The 15,143-nt window shown below is 30.1% G+C and overlaps 1 protein-coding gene across 1 annotated transcript; it reads left to right on the top strand.

Annotated features, from left to right (window-relative positions):
- Positions 1-7,606: 7,606 nt before the first annotated feature.
- LOC108335355 (uncharacterized) lies at positions 7,607-11,385 on the top strand. Its single transcript, XM_017571359.2, has 5 exons — positions 7,607-7,802; positions 8,923-9,040; positions 9,570-9,669; positions 10,129-10,215; positions 11,008-11,385. Exons 1-5 carry the CDS (start codon positions 7,742-7,744, stop codon positions 11,155-11,157), a joined length of 516 nt encoding a protein of 171 aa, XP_017426848.1. The 5' UTR covers positions 7,607-7,741; the 3' UTR covers positions 11,158-11,385.
- Positions 11,386-15,143: the final 3,758 nt, after the last annotated feature.

Below are 15,143 nucleotides of genomic sequence, written 5' to 3'. Positions count from 1 at the left end.
AATAATCTTAATATAAAAATTCATGGGGAAACAAGAAGTTGAATCTGGCAGAGCCGGTTAGACAACTTCTAATCCATCCAAAAATACAATATAATTAAATAACAAGAACAATACATGTCTGGGGAAATAAGAAGTTGAATCTGGCAGAGCCGGTTAGACAACTTCTAATACATCCAAAAATACAATATAATTAAATAACAAGAACAATACATGTCTGGGGAAATAAGAAGTTGAATCTGGCAGAGCCGGTTAGACAACTTCTAATCCTTCCAAAGATGCGATAAAATAAATAAGTAAAGCAATAAATAGTTTGAGGAAACAAGAAGTTGAATCTGGCAGAGCCGGTTAGACAACTTCTAATCCTTCCAGGAATACAACGTAATTAAATAATAAGAATAATGACAGGTTTGGGGAAATAAGAAGTTGAATCTGGCAGAGCCGGTTAGACAACTTCTAATCCATCCATAAACAATTAATAGCATACATATGACATAACATAATCAACATCTCATTTTACAACTATCACATTTGGATCTAAACACAGAAGCATGTTCTCATCCAAATTCAAAATCATACAGAAACAAAATACTTCACACTCAAGATTTAAGATCAACCAAAAACAACATATACAAGACTCAAAATAATACCAAACAAAATATAACTCCCCTTACCTCTATTTCAGACTTAGGTTCCTCTTCTCAAACCGTTCTCCAGAAACTTCCAGAATTTCCCCTCTTCAACTATAATTTCCTCCAACTCTCTTCTCTCACAATTTCTCTAGAATTTTGGTGCAAATTTTCAGCCTCCCCCCTTGGCTATTTATAGCCAAAAAAATTACTATTCATTTTTACTATTCATTTTTACTATTCACTTTTACTATTCATTTTTACTATTCAAAAAATTATTTTTTTATTCACCATTCTTATCTCTGAATCATTCATTCTACGTGGAGTGTTTTCTTCCACAATTTATTTTAATATATTTTTTTTTAACTATTTACTATTCACTATTCACTATTCACTATTCACTATTCACTATTTACTATTTACTATTCACTATTCACTTTTCTTAAAAAATCCTAAATAAGTTATCAAAAATTTGAAGCTCTTCCTCTAGAATTACTATAATTTTATATCCAAAAATCTACATTTTTCTATCCATTAAAATTATTATTACTAATAAAATGCTAAAATTTACTATTATAAATATTTTTTTTATGGGTCCTACAAATTAAGTTACCAAAATTTCTTATTAATCTTTCCACATTTTATAAACTTATATATTTTCCATTCACAAAGAAATTTATTACTACTAGTAATAAAATTATTATTATTAAAGTAAATATTTTTCATGGGTCTTACAATTTTGGTTATAAATTTTTACAAATGAATAATATATTTAAATTAGGAATAAATTTAAGGTTTAATTTTTAATTGATTGTAAGATAATATTAGTAATTTTTTATATTATCACATTTATGTGAAATGATATGAAACTCATTTTAAGTTTTTTTTTTGTATTTATTTTATTGTGGTTCATAAAATATTGTAAGTGTTTGTGTTGTCATTTATTTTCTTTTCTCCTTGTCTGTTAAGAAATATGTTTTCATTTTGTCGTACCAAATAATAACTTATTTTCTCTATATTCTAAAAAACCAAAAGGAAAAAGATAAGCCAAAGAGAAAAATTAAAGTAAAAAAATGTCAATTGATGTGAAATAGAAAAAAAAGAAAAACTAAGTTAATATATCTTTTTGCACAATTTAATTTATTTTCATGTTTAAAAAAGAAGAAAAGATGACATTAGTCCTACTCTAATGTATCCATGACATTCTTTCTTTGAGGATTTTTAATGTAAGATGTTATTATATGTTATATGTAAATATATTTTAGTTGAATAACCTTTATACCTCGAGTATCAACATATATTTATCTTTGTCGTTAAAAAATTAATTTTAATTTAATTTCAGGTAAATGTTTAACTTTTTATTTCTATTTGAAAATAAAGAAAAACGGAAAATGTGAAAAGAAAACTTTTGACTATTTATAATTATTGAAAAACATAAGAGAAAGAAGTCTAATTTGTAAATTTTCCCAAATGTCAATAATAATTGTCAGAAAAATGTGAAAAAAAATAAGTTTAGCTTGTTCTGATGACTGCCTCTTTCAAGATTCAAATATTTTAAATGAAGATTTAAGATCTTTCGAAGGAAATTTATTTAATAAAATTTGTGGTAAGCTGGTAAAACTATTCTGTTAAATCTGCAAAGATTCAACTCAGTTATTTTAATGATGATCATAAATGTTTTTTAAAATTGGACCCACTATATTCAAATTAGTTTGTAGTCTCTTTCTTCAACTCATGTGCTATATAATAGAATTAAATTAAAAATATAAAATATATTCAAAATTACAGTCTTAGTGCTGATAAAAAAACCAGTATTAATTGTGTAACATTTAAAAAACGTGCCATTACAAATAAAATTTCATTAAATATAGAAAGTATATCTTGAAGTCACTACTTTTCAAATGACTTTTATATTTATATTTGTTACACTTGATCCAATGAATTGCTACTGCAACATTATTTGAATTGTTTTGTTTAACTAAACATGGTAAATGATCTGCTGTAAATTAATATTATATAACATTTATAATTAATATTGTTTGGGATGCAAACTTCACCAAATGAGATCTGTAACTGTGCCGTGACATGGTGGAGAAGAATTCATCACATTATTAATTTTTCTTAATATCTAACTCAAACTATTTTAACACATTTTTTTCTATTCACTACAAAATAAAAATTGTAAAACGACACGAGATTCGTTGAATGGTATATGATATCTATAAAAAATATATTTTAAATAGATTTCAATTAAAAAATTGTTTCTAAATATATAGTGGAGTGTATTTTTTTTTTCATTTCCTATTCTTTAATAATCTAATAATTCTGGGTAAAGCCAAGAAAACGTGAGTTTCACGACGATCGAAAATGGTGAGAACTAACTCAGAACCATCAATTAAATATAGGATAACAAATTGAGATTCGGCTAAGCAATATGCATTAAAATATTCTATAAAATATGTTAAAATGTGATTACACTTAGGTCTTTTGATAAATAATGTATGCTAAATACCTTTGGCCCACGCAGACAGATCAATATATTAATGGATTGATCACTCTCTTCGATATTTTTGTTGGTTATATTTGTCAATCACATTGGTAGATCATTATGATAAATAAAATTTTCGATCATTTTGGTTAATCATTTTTTGATTGATTGGTAAATCAACTAATGGTAATCACAAATACCTAACTATTGATTAAGGTAAAATTTATAATAATTACTATAAATAAATGTTTAATGTATAGTTGTTGACATATGCATTATAACATTTAATATTATAGTGATTGGTTACCTACTGACTTTAAAATCAGAGTACGGTATCATTTGAGTAGTTTTGAAAATATGGGAGATTTTAGACACCAAACAAACAAGAGATAGAAGAGATTCAAGACAAACAATTAAGAGTACTCAACAGATCCTACATAAATATTTTGGTGCTCAACATTGGGCTTAGTGAGCATTTTTTTTTAATCTCCGACTAATCACAAGGAACATCACAAATCATGTAGTAGTGGAAGACGTCACCGAGCAACATATCAACAATTTAGCCTTATCCATTCAACCTTAATCATTCAGACTTAATTATTTGGCTCGACTATTCAACCTTAACCATTCAGCTTGAATTTATTTGTCAAATTTTCAATCTTGACAATTTAGCCTTTCGGCTTTAACCTCTCAACCTCGATTTTTCTGTCGACTTTTTATTTTTGACAGATAGAATTTGCCATGACCATTCGGCCTTATTCAGTCGACCTCAACCAACCAGTCTATTCAGACATTTAGCCTCAACCAACCGGTCTATTCATACATTTAGCCTCAACCATTCGGCTCAATCATTCGACCTCAACCATTCGACTCGGCCATTCGACCTTGATAATTCAGCTCGGCCATTTGACCCCTATCATTTGGTCTTAACCTCTCGACATTGATTTCTTTATCGACTTTTCAATCTTGAAATGTTGGTTCAATAATTCGATCTCATTCAGCCTCAATTATTCGGTCTCACCCATTCAACCTCAACTATTCGTGTAAAATTCAGGAAAAATATTTACATGAGATAGAATATATAATAACTACCAATATGTATTTAAATTATTATTGTTGTTATTATTTATTATTGTTCTTGTTATCATCATTATTATTATATTAAAGGTTTAATAGGTTCGGAGGTCCTTATATTTGTGGGTTCGTTTCAATTGGGTCCTCCAATTTTGAAAGTGATCAATTTGGTCCCTAATTTAACAAAATTGAGTCAATAATACCCTTTCCGTTAAATGTAATGTACGACGTTAACTTTTTAAACATGTGGTATGTTGAGGCATCCTTTTATTTGCAGGTTGCACAGTTTTATTTGAAGGATGCTTCAACATACCACATGTTTAAAAAGTTAATGTCGTCCATTGCATTTAACGGAAAGGGTATTATTGACTCAATTTTGTTAAATTAGGGACCAAATTGATCACTTTCAAAATTGGAGGACCCAATTGAAACGAACTCACAAATATAGGGACCTCCGAACCTATTAAACCTATATTAAAATATTATGATGGTTTGTTAGAAGCCTTATGTTGGAAAGTGAAGTATGTAACTTAAGTCTTACCTATAATGTTTTTATTTAGATTTATTTCTTTAGTTATGTCTATAAACTCTAAAATTATAATGGTTTTTTAATATTATTATGTAAAATAGCAATAGGATGCTTTCAACGTATGTTTTTTATTTGCTAAGTTTCGGTGGCTAAAGTGTGTGAAATGTTGTGTTTGGTGATGGGAATGTAATTTTAGCTTTTTGTGCTCTGATTGATCTTGTTAGTAATGACACTTTTGGGCTGAGTGGAGGCATGTGTCTCAACAAGAGGTGAGGAGCTTTGGGAGCTGACTCTGAGAATTCCATTTGTGGTCTTTGGGATAGCAGCAAGGAATGAAGGCATGTGCCTTAGCAAAAAGTGAAGGGGCTTTGAGAGCTAACCTTGAGAGGTCTTTGGGAGCTGACCTTGAGGACTTCAACTATGGTCTCTAGGAGAGTAGTTGGGAGTGGTGGACTTGATATATCGTTACTAGAGGTGAATTTTGTCGATGAAGCTCTTTGGAAGAGTGGTGAGAAGTGACACCTGTGTGATTTGCCCGTAAGGTTCAAGGAAAAGCAACATAAGTAAGCTCTATTTGAAGACTCCTAGGTAGTAGGAAGGAAGAATGGCTTTAACTTTAGAGGTAAGATGGTTTTGGATGGTAAGCTACATGCAAGGGTTATGTTGATTATTGACACTCTTGGGCCGAGTCTACATGCATATTCATTGTTGTTGGATGATACAATAGTAATTATTATTTTATTATGTGTTATTGTATGAATTAATGAAATATTGAATGAGGCGTGTTAAGACATGTTACTATATATATGTATATATATATATATATATATATATATATATATATATATATATATATATATATATATATATATATATATATATATATATATATATATATATATATAAGTTTAATTATTATGTTTTCTTTTAAGTTAGCCCATGCTTATATGTTTGTGATTATAATTGTCGTTTGTAATGATCGTATGACTTGTGTTATACTTGAGCAAAAAATAATGTTGTAGATGATGGTGTTGATGCATATCAGTTAGGGGCTTAAGGATTGTTTCAAGAATGCATTTTCTTTTATTTTGTATAAATTTTAATTATTAAATATTTTTAAATGTTTTCTTATTGTTTGAAATAAATTTTATTAAATGAAACATTTATTTGATGAAATAAATGAATGTTTTTAATTTTATTTTATGATGCAAAATAAATACATTTAAAATCATTCTCATTCATTCGGGTTCAACCATTCAACCTGAATTTATATGTTGACTTTTTCAATTTTGACATTTCGACCTCAACCTATTGGCCTTGATTTCTTTGTGAACTTTTCAGTCTTGACAACTCAGTTTAGTTAATCGGTCTTATTCTTACGATTTAGTCGGTTGACCTCAACCATTTGGTCCGTTTTACTTATTTATTAATCTTCTCACTCACTTTTACCCAATACGAGAGATTATACTTATTGAAACCTAAAAACCTTTTTTTATTAGGTTTCTGAGTCTTTTTACTTGAATATTTGCCATCTTACTTATTTTTATATTGAATTCATACCTTCCTTGAACCCTTCTAATCTTAAATCATTCTCCTTATATAATAGTCATATTATACTAAAGATTTTATAATTATTATGAAAGACTTTAGATACACATTGAATCTTAACAATTTTATCCTATTTATATATTCATTTTACTATTTTTACCCTAAACCTTCCTCCTATCCCTTTTACTTATATACTAGTATAATAAGTTATACATTTTTGTGCTAAGGAAATAATCAATCATAAAAAAAAATATAATAAGTAATATAAACCATAAATTTTATATTTATAAACTATATTTTTTGTAATTTAACTATCAAATTCGTCTCCGCGGAAAAAAAGATGACAAGATAACTGGGTAAGATTTTGGTTAAAAATTGAAAAGCATCTCGATACTCTAAAAAGAAAAAAAAGTACTCTTTTAAAATAAAAATAACTTAAGATTTTTTAAATTTTAATCTATGACAATTTCATTTGACTGACTAGTTACAGTCGAAGTCAACTATTATTAAATCATCATGTCAACACCAGCATATTAAAAAAAAAATTTAAAAGTAAATTATTTTTAGTATATTAAGATTAATTTGTGTCCATATTGAAGATAATTCTTTTCAAAATTGAATGAGAATTTTTTTATTACCTACATATATACATGAAACTCTTGTTTTTTTTTCTCTTCAAAATATTTACAGAAAAATAAACAGAATTTATTGGATTTCAGGTTTACTTTTACGAATGAAAAATGGTCCACGAAACTTTCAACACCAGTCAGTTCGTTCAGGTTTTAACGTTTCATTCTAATTATAGCAATCAGTGTGCGGTAACGTATGGCAAGTGCTTTTTTATCCGTTAATTCACCATGTAAATAAAACAAATAAATAATTAGGTTTTGAATGGTATTTTCAAAACAATACCAATGTTATTGTAGTGAAGAAGATGATTTGATTTGGTTTGAAGTAGATAGAAATACCCTCTTCTTTTCTTATTTAATTAAGGTTATATTTAACCAATTCTCTATAAATACTTTAAAAATTTTAAAAAAATATAAACTAAACGAAAGTTATGTATAGGGTAAAATGATATTTTGAAATAAATTAATAAAATATCATTTTTATAATTGGTATAAGTTAATTTTTACTTTTTTTAAGAAAAAAAAACTTTACTTTTTTGTATTTTATTTGTATAAAATTTGAAATGTAAATATTAGTTTAACAACGACAAAAAAGATAGATGTCCATAAAACAGAATAAAAGTAAACTAATGGGCCATGGCAGAGAGAAACGAGCCCAAAGCCCAACTTCTTTAACGGTCTTGTTAATAACGAAAGTAAAACGAGATCTAGCGACAATATCGAAGCGCAACACTAGAAGTAGTAGGATCTGTTGTTGTCCCTATTGGTTTCTACGACAAGCAAATCAACACTAACAGAGGAAAGGAGGGAAGAAAGAAAATCAGAGTTTTATTTTGGCTTTGCAGAAATGGCTACTCTATCAAGCTTCATCGCTTTGCCGAAGAATCCTAAGACCCACTTTCTCTCAGGTGATCACTTCCATCACTCTCATCATTACCATTTCCATACCAAAAGGGCACCACTCTAAACTGAAAAAGCTGTTCCCTTTTTTCTTGCATTTTTTTTCTCAGTTGCACTTTCCACTGTTTTCCTTTAGATTTTTCTGAGGTTGTTCACTATATCAAGTTTGCCACTTTTATTTATGTGTGCCTGTGTATTTTGTAATTCTCGGATATTCCGTGAGTCCCTGTTTTTTTTTTTGGGTTCAATGAAAATGGAGGTGATAAGTGTTTTTGGAATGGTTTTAGTTGTGTGTGAATTTGGTGTTTGGTTCCCAAATTATGGGAAAGTTTGATTAGATTCATTTAGTTGGATTGTGTTGAGAGATTCCTCTTTCGTTAGTCTATGTTTGTTTTGGGGGTGAAATGAAATTGTGGAAGATGAGAATGTGAACTAAACTTTATTATTGTGTATATTGCTAATGTACATTGCTAATTTTTTCATTCTAACCTACTATAGCATACTGAAAATATATTTCATTTCGAGGAGGTGGATGATACATGCATGCTGCCTTCTTTTATGTTTTGTTTTAGAGAAATATATAATTCGTCTGCAAAACATGCTATTGTGTGATGTGTTGTTCTGGTCCCCAAAAGTTTCCATAAGTAGAAATTGATCCCCATAGATGTGAACTTGTTAGAAAGTTTATAGGACATTGGTAGAGTGAACTTTTTAGCAAGCCAACATTTTGACGACCAATTTGTGCATAAGAAAATCTTCGAAGACCAAAAAATACAAGTAACCTCTTTCGAAGATCAGTTTATATTTGCTCTTTGTTTTATTTTGCCTTTTGTAATTGTGTTGAAGTCTGTTTATATGTTAATATAATTTTGGAGAACATAATTGTGATGCCAGGGGATGCAGTGATTATATGGGTCTTTTTATCATTACAGGTTTTAGAGATTTTTATATATCTGTTCGTGTGACAAATATCTTAATGAAAAACCTTTAAGCAAAATTCATGGAATAAAGAATGGTGTTTGATCCTTGCTACTGTAATTATAATGGTAACTTATTAAAGTTCAACATATCCAACAACACCCCCTTTTTAATGATTTTCCAGAAATCTAATACTCAGATTAATGTCAGGTTCCTCATTGATGCCGATGGACAAATGCTTCTTGAAAATCAGCTCTGGTGAACAATTTCCAGGCTCCTCTTTCAGAGCTAAAACATCACGTAACCAACCACTTGTTATTCGAGCTGGGTAGGATGAGTTAACCTTCTTGTGCATTCTTTCTCTGGGGTTGGAGTTACATGACTGTTTGGTATAAATTTAGAGGATGATTTGGGATGTTAAAATAAAACAAGTGACATGCAGATTTTCAAAGAGAATGCTATTTCTAAATACTGAAAAAGTACAGCAGTTGTCTTAATAACCTACAGTACATGAAGCAGAAAACAATATCTGAGCCACCTTATCATGGATGACTAATTGATAAAAAGAAACTGACTCCTATTTTCCCGTCCTTAGCTAACAGAATAATGAACCAAGTAAAAAGCACAAATAGTAAAAGCAGATGACTTTATCGGGTATCACAAATATTATTAAGCTACAGCTATTCTCGTTGTTTCATTTTGTGTTTCTAGTTAAACAGTGCCGTGATCATCAACTGTACCTTACATTTAACTCATTTGGTTGTCTAAAATATTGGCTTGAGCATAATTTAAACAAGTTGGTATACCTTTTGGCATTGTGTAACTTTATAGTGTTTCTAATCTCTCTGCTAGAACAGTGGTGATGGTGGAAGATCAATAAGTGGAAGTATTTTTGTTGGTGGTTTTGTATTGGGAGGACTAATTGTTGGAGCATTGGGTTGTATTTATGCACCTCAGGTATGTCTGCAGAACCAACATTTTCCCTTTTTAACTCTTCTTATTTCTTTTGATTTATCATTATCCATATCGTGTAATATTGTCTGCTTAACTCGTGAAGAATGTACTTTACTTCACTTAGGTCAAAGTTTAGTTTTGCTCAAATCAGATGTGAATATAATCGTAACATCATTTACACATTGAATTCTGTATTACTTAATTTCCATCATTCTTTTCTTGTAAAGTTGCAAGATAGTAGTACCCTTCATTATTAATAGGTGTATCAAATTTCAATATGCATCTATTTATGTCAGCTTTCTTTGGAATCATCAAATCTATCTTGCTTTTCAACAATTTTTTGCAATGGTCTTTTATATATATATATATATATATATGTCGATTTTTAACTTGAAAGATTGTTTACTGAATGTAAGGTCAGGAAAGAGATTATCTTTGACTTCTGTGATATTAACTTTGCAGATAAGCATGGCAATAGCTGGAGCAGACCGTAAAGACTTGATGAGGAAACTTCCAAAATTTGTGTACGATGAAGATAAAGCTTTAGAGGTCAGCAAATTTCACTGCTGTTACTCTGTACTTGAAAGTTGAACATTTTTCTCATTGAGTGTGTCTGAATGTTTATTATTGAAAAGGAAGAACCTAGTTATATTTATTATACTAAATTCACTCCCCCCCCCCCCCCCCCCCCCCCCCCCCCCGTCAACACAAAAAGGAAAAAGGAAAAACATTACCAAAAATTAGTGCCTTGTATAGGCTCACGAGTATATCCGACAACTGAAATCAATGACCAAAATATGAATTGTGATGAAATCAGAAAATCTGCATGACCGAGGACAATACTTACACATAAGTAACTTTTATTAAAACTATCACATTGACATAAAAAGCACGATATAATAAGCTAAATTCATTGTTAATATAACTTATTTACATTGATATATTTGTATTATGAAGGTAGTGAAGGTAAATCCTTATAAATTATGAAATATATCAGAAACTAAAAGTAACTATGAAACCACATCAGGGAAAAAGATGGGGGGCGAGGGATGTGCATTTCTGAGATACAATATAAGTGTTTCTATAGTGGTTGTGGAGTGTTAAACATCTTTTGGGGAAGAAAATGACTCAGTAACATATCTGCGAGTTTATGGTGTGTGGTTGGATATTGTTTTTCCTTAAAAAGAGTGACATGATATATCATTATTGATTGATACGCATTTGTTGATGAAAAAGAACCTGTGACAATTGTACTTATCTATTAACTTGTCATCTCATTTGGTCTTACAAACTAATATAGTTAAATTACTGTTTTTTTTCTTTTGTGTGTGATGAAAACAGAAGACTCGCAAGGTGCTGACTGAGAAAATAGCGCAGCTAAATTCTGCCATAGATGGTGTTTCTGCACAGTTGAGGTCAGACGTAAGCCCAAACGAAGACCCAGATGAATTGGCAGTGAACTCAGAGGAAATGGAAGCTTCAGTACAATGAAATCATTTGATGATATTTGAGCTCAAAATATCATCATCTCTCCTTTTCTTAGTCAAGAAAATATGAACTTTGGTTATTGGTTTTAAGTTTTAGGAGTTAAATTTGGTTATCTCATTTAACTATTTCATCTTATAATGGTTCATTGTTTACGTACAGGATATATCTACTGGAAACTTTTGTTTATTGTGAGAGAAATAAGAATTATAAAGTATAAACACATTGTGGTTGTGAAGTTGATGATCATAACTTGCTTTTTCATAATTGAATATATTAATGTATGCAGTTGTCACAAGTTGATTATAGCAAACGTATTTATTGGATGGGGTCATATGCCAGAATCTTGGATTTATTTTAATGTTCACATCTCAGGTTGTGACATTGACAAATTTATACCAATAATTCATTTTGGTCGAAAACTTGTATTGTTACTAACATTTCAAGCAGATACCTCGTATTCATGAATCTAACAATTGAAAGAATATGATGATTATGATTTTCTTCTTTTATAGTCACCAATAATATTGTCCCACGTTTATATGCTTGTCTGCTTCACTCTTGACCATTTGACAGTATCTATGGGTATTTTTATGAAACTAATATGAAGTCTTTTAAATGCTTTTTTAATAATCCAATGAAAATTTTAATATACACTTTTAACAAATACAAGAAAAATAAAATAGTTTTTCATTAGTTAAAATTAAGATACACACAAACTGAAAATAAGATTTTAAAAAAGTAATATGAAGACTTATCTTACAAATTAACTTATATATAAATTAATTTTATTTATGATTTTTTTCTCAAATTTCATAGAAATTTTTTTCTAATGGAATCCTATTTATCAATCTATATCAGTATTTTATTATAAAATAAAAAATAAAAGAATGAAAAAAATAATAAGTTATATATATGTCTGCGAATTTCTTCATCAGAAAAATATATATAAATAAAAAATATATATTAACTTAGGAGTGTTCCAATCCATTTACAACATTTACAAAACAGCTGAAAAACTGTTATAAAAGGAATATTAGCACTTAGATTTGGGGCCATTCTTCCTGCATGTCTATAGTTTTTCCTTGCACCTCCATAGTTTCTTCTTGCACCCCCATAGCTCAAGTAAAAAGATTATTTTACCTCTATCTTCTTCCTATAATCTTCTTTCTTCTAGTAAAGCAATTACCGAAATAATTATTGAACATAAATTAGGAAATTCTATTATACATTATGTTGTTATAAATAAATTAACATGAAATCGCGTGGTGTAAAATAAGAAACGTGGGACTTTGTATGTTTGTTAATGCCACTTTATAAAGTATACAATCAAAATGTATTTTTTTATTTTACATCCAAATTACATAATCCGAAGTATAAAATTTGTACTCTAGCTTGTATAGTTTAAATTATTTCCAAATTAAACATTCTAAAACTCAAAATGATAAAAGGGTAAAATTGAAATTTTCAAATATATGGAATTATTGTGCTGGAAGAAAGTACGAAAGGGAAGTAAGAAACGCCCTTCGATTTGATGATTTACCATCAATGATAACCCAAGAAGAAAATTTGTCTCCGAAACAGCCTATTATACTACATTAACATAACATTAAACTTTTTAGATTACTCTTAGTTCTATAAAATTTTATAAGGTTAAATATGTTTTTCGTCTTTTTAAGTATCACACGATTTTGGTTTTAGTTCCTATTCGAAACTTTGATGGTTTTTAATCCTCATAGTTTTGAAACTCTTACTATTAGTCCTTAAAATTGGACGGCGTTAACTTTTAGTAGATGTGGTAAACGGCGAGACCACGTTTTATCCAAGCTGTCCTCTCCCCTATCTGCTACGTTGGTTTTCTTTTTATTTATTGTACTTTTTGATATTTGCAGGATGCGCTTAATTGGTTGGATCCACACTTGCCAACTTTATTATATTCAATGCAAGAATGACCATTTTGCAGGAATACTCCTCTCTGGTTCTGACTTGAAATCTTTGGCCCCGTTGCTCCCAAACAAATATGGGTTCCAGGTTCAGCAAATGCGAAGGAAGGTGAAGGAGGGATGTCGGGGAAGAAATAAATAGAGGAGAAGTCATGTCCTCTCTGCTATCTATCTTTTCCCCAATCTAATTTATCTCTATCTCTTTCCTCGTTCGTTTCCGATTATCATGGCTGAAAACGTGGTGGCCAATAGGAAGCATTGCAACACCAACGATGTAGTTTCGGACGGCGGTGCCAAGAGGAAGAACGCGACATGGGTCCAGCCACTGCATTGGCCCTCACGCGTCACGAGTTTGGGGAGCACGGCGGCGTCAACCTGTCCATCGAGGCCTCCGCCGCGTTCACAGACATGGAGCCGGAAATCCTTCGCCGAAATCTTCGACTAAAACTACTTTTCCCCAATTGAAAAAAAAAATCTCCCTTATTCAAGATGGTTAGGAATTTCGCTATTCAACGCTTAATCATCTCCCTTAATGTTAGGATTTTCTTTCCTTTTTTTATTTTTTTAAATTTATTTTTATACTTCCTTTCAATTTTCATTGTCGGGTTTGCAAAAGTTGTACAGTTAGGGTTGGGGGTGTGTTTGAAGGAAAGAGCAGATTTTGAATCTGGGTTTTTGTTGGATGGTGGAGAATATGGATATAAAAAAGGGTCTCTGATTCCGCTTTTGGTGACGACCACTGTTAGGTTTGGTCTTGGTGAAACCACTGCTTCTACAGTTGCCAATGCAGCTGTTGGCTTGGATGAAAATGGAGACTCAAAGAGGGAACAGTGGTGGGTGTGAAAGAGATGAGAAACCTCAAACGTGACACACACCTGGCTCACTGTTAGCCACCTCATACAAAAATTTAACGCCGTTTAATTTTAAGGACTAATTATAATAGTTTCAAAACTAAAAGGACTAAAAACCATCAAAGTTTCGAGTAGGGACTAAAACCAAAATCGTGTGATACTTAAGGGACGAAAAACATATTTAACCCAATTTTATATCTACATAATTATCATATTATGTTGTTTGAGGGTGTATGAGATTGAGTGTTTATTTCAAATAGTTTTTTTTTATTTTTTAGTTTTCTTATTTATTCAGATACTTCAATCAATTGAACGTACGTTGTTTAGATACTTCAATCGATTGGATGTACTTACTAAAAATATTATGATGCTCAAGTTAATTCGATACTCAATCAATTTAGAAACTATGATAAATACGTGGTAAAAATCCCAACAATCATACTTTAACTTGTATTTATAAGTTTCTCAGTAACTTTTTCATTAGAGTCAATCTAATTACAGTCTAATTTTGTTAAACATAATTATTGACTTGTTTAGTTTACTTAAATGATTAACTAAATCTAATCCACACTGAATAATTTCTTTTCAGAGATTGGGGTAGTATAATCAGTATGCACCCACCAGTACACATATAGTACATGTATAAATCAATTTTTGATAGCAAATTTTTTAAAATTGTATTTGTTGTTCGATCTTTCCGATGCTTTAAGTTCGTGTAGGTAATCTCCATTACATGTGTGCAATTTCTACTGAAATTAATTCACATATTATTTTCTTCACTAATATTTATATATATATATATATGGGGTTTGCTAACGTGCGTACGCCTGTTTTTCAGTTGGTACGTTTTAGCAATGTGTACCGGATTTTAGTAGACAAAAATATCCTTATATATCATTGATTCTAAGTTTTAAGGTTAAGGGTATTTTAATAATTTTCATTCTCAAAACTAAAAAAAAAGAAACCCCCCAAACCCTTACTCACCTCTCTCATTTCTCTCAATCCTTTCTCTTTCATCTCTCTCACTCCAACCTTTTCTCTTTTCTCTGTCATCCCTACCTTTTCTCTTTTCTCTGTCATCCCTACTGTAGTTCCAATTGAAAAAATCAGAAACATTTGCCTTTAAACAATTTGCCTTTGTAAAGAGTTGAGTCATTGACATATTCACCTTCAGGCAAAGGTTCACTCAAGATCTCTT

This window comes from Vigna angularis, chromosome 10, assembly GCF_016808095.1.
Source record: "Vigna angularis cultivar LongXiaoDou No.4 chromosome 10, ASM1680809v1, whole genome shotgun sequence".
In the NCBI taxonomy this organism is placed as follows: domain Eukaryota; kingdom Viridiplantae; phylum Streptophyta; class Magnoliopsida; order Fabales; family Fabaceae; genus Vigna; species Vigna angularis.
Note: the sequence above shows the minus strand (reverse complement) of the source record. Positions and strands in the feature narration are given on the sequence as shown.

Bases quoted from the DNA above. Each gene is read 5' to 3' on its own strand.
- LOC108335355 (XM_017571359.2), top strand. From the start codon at position 7,742: ATGGCTACTCTATCAAGCTTCATCGCTTTGCCGAAGAATCCTAAGACC. The intron at 7,803-8,922 runs GTGATCACTTCC...GATTAATGTCAG, and splicing joins TAAGACCCACTTTCTCTCAG to GTTCCTCATTGATGCCGATG. The intron at 9,670-10,128 runs GTATGTCTGCAG...TTAACTTTGCAG, and splicing joins GTTGTATTTATGCACCTCAG to ATAAGCATGGCAATAGCTGG.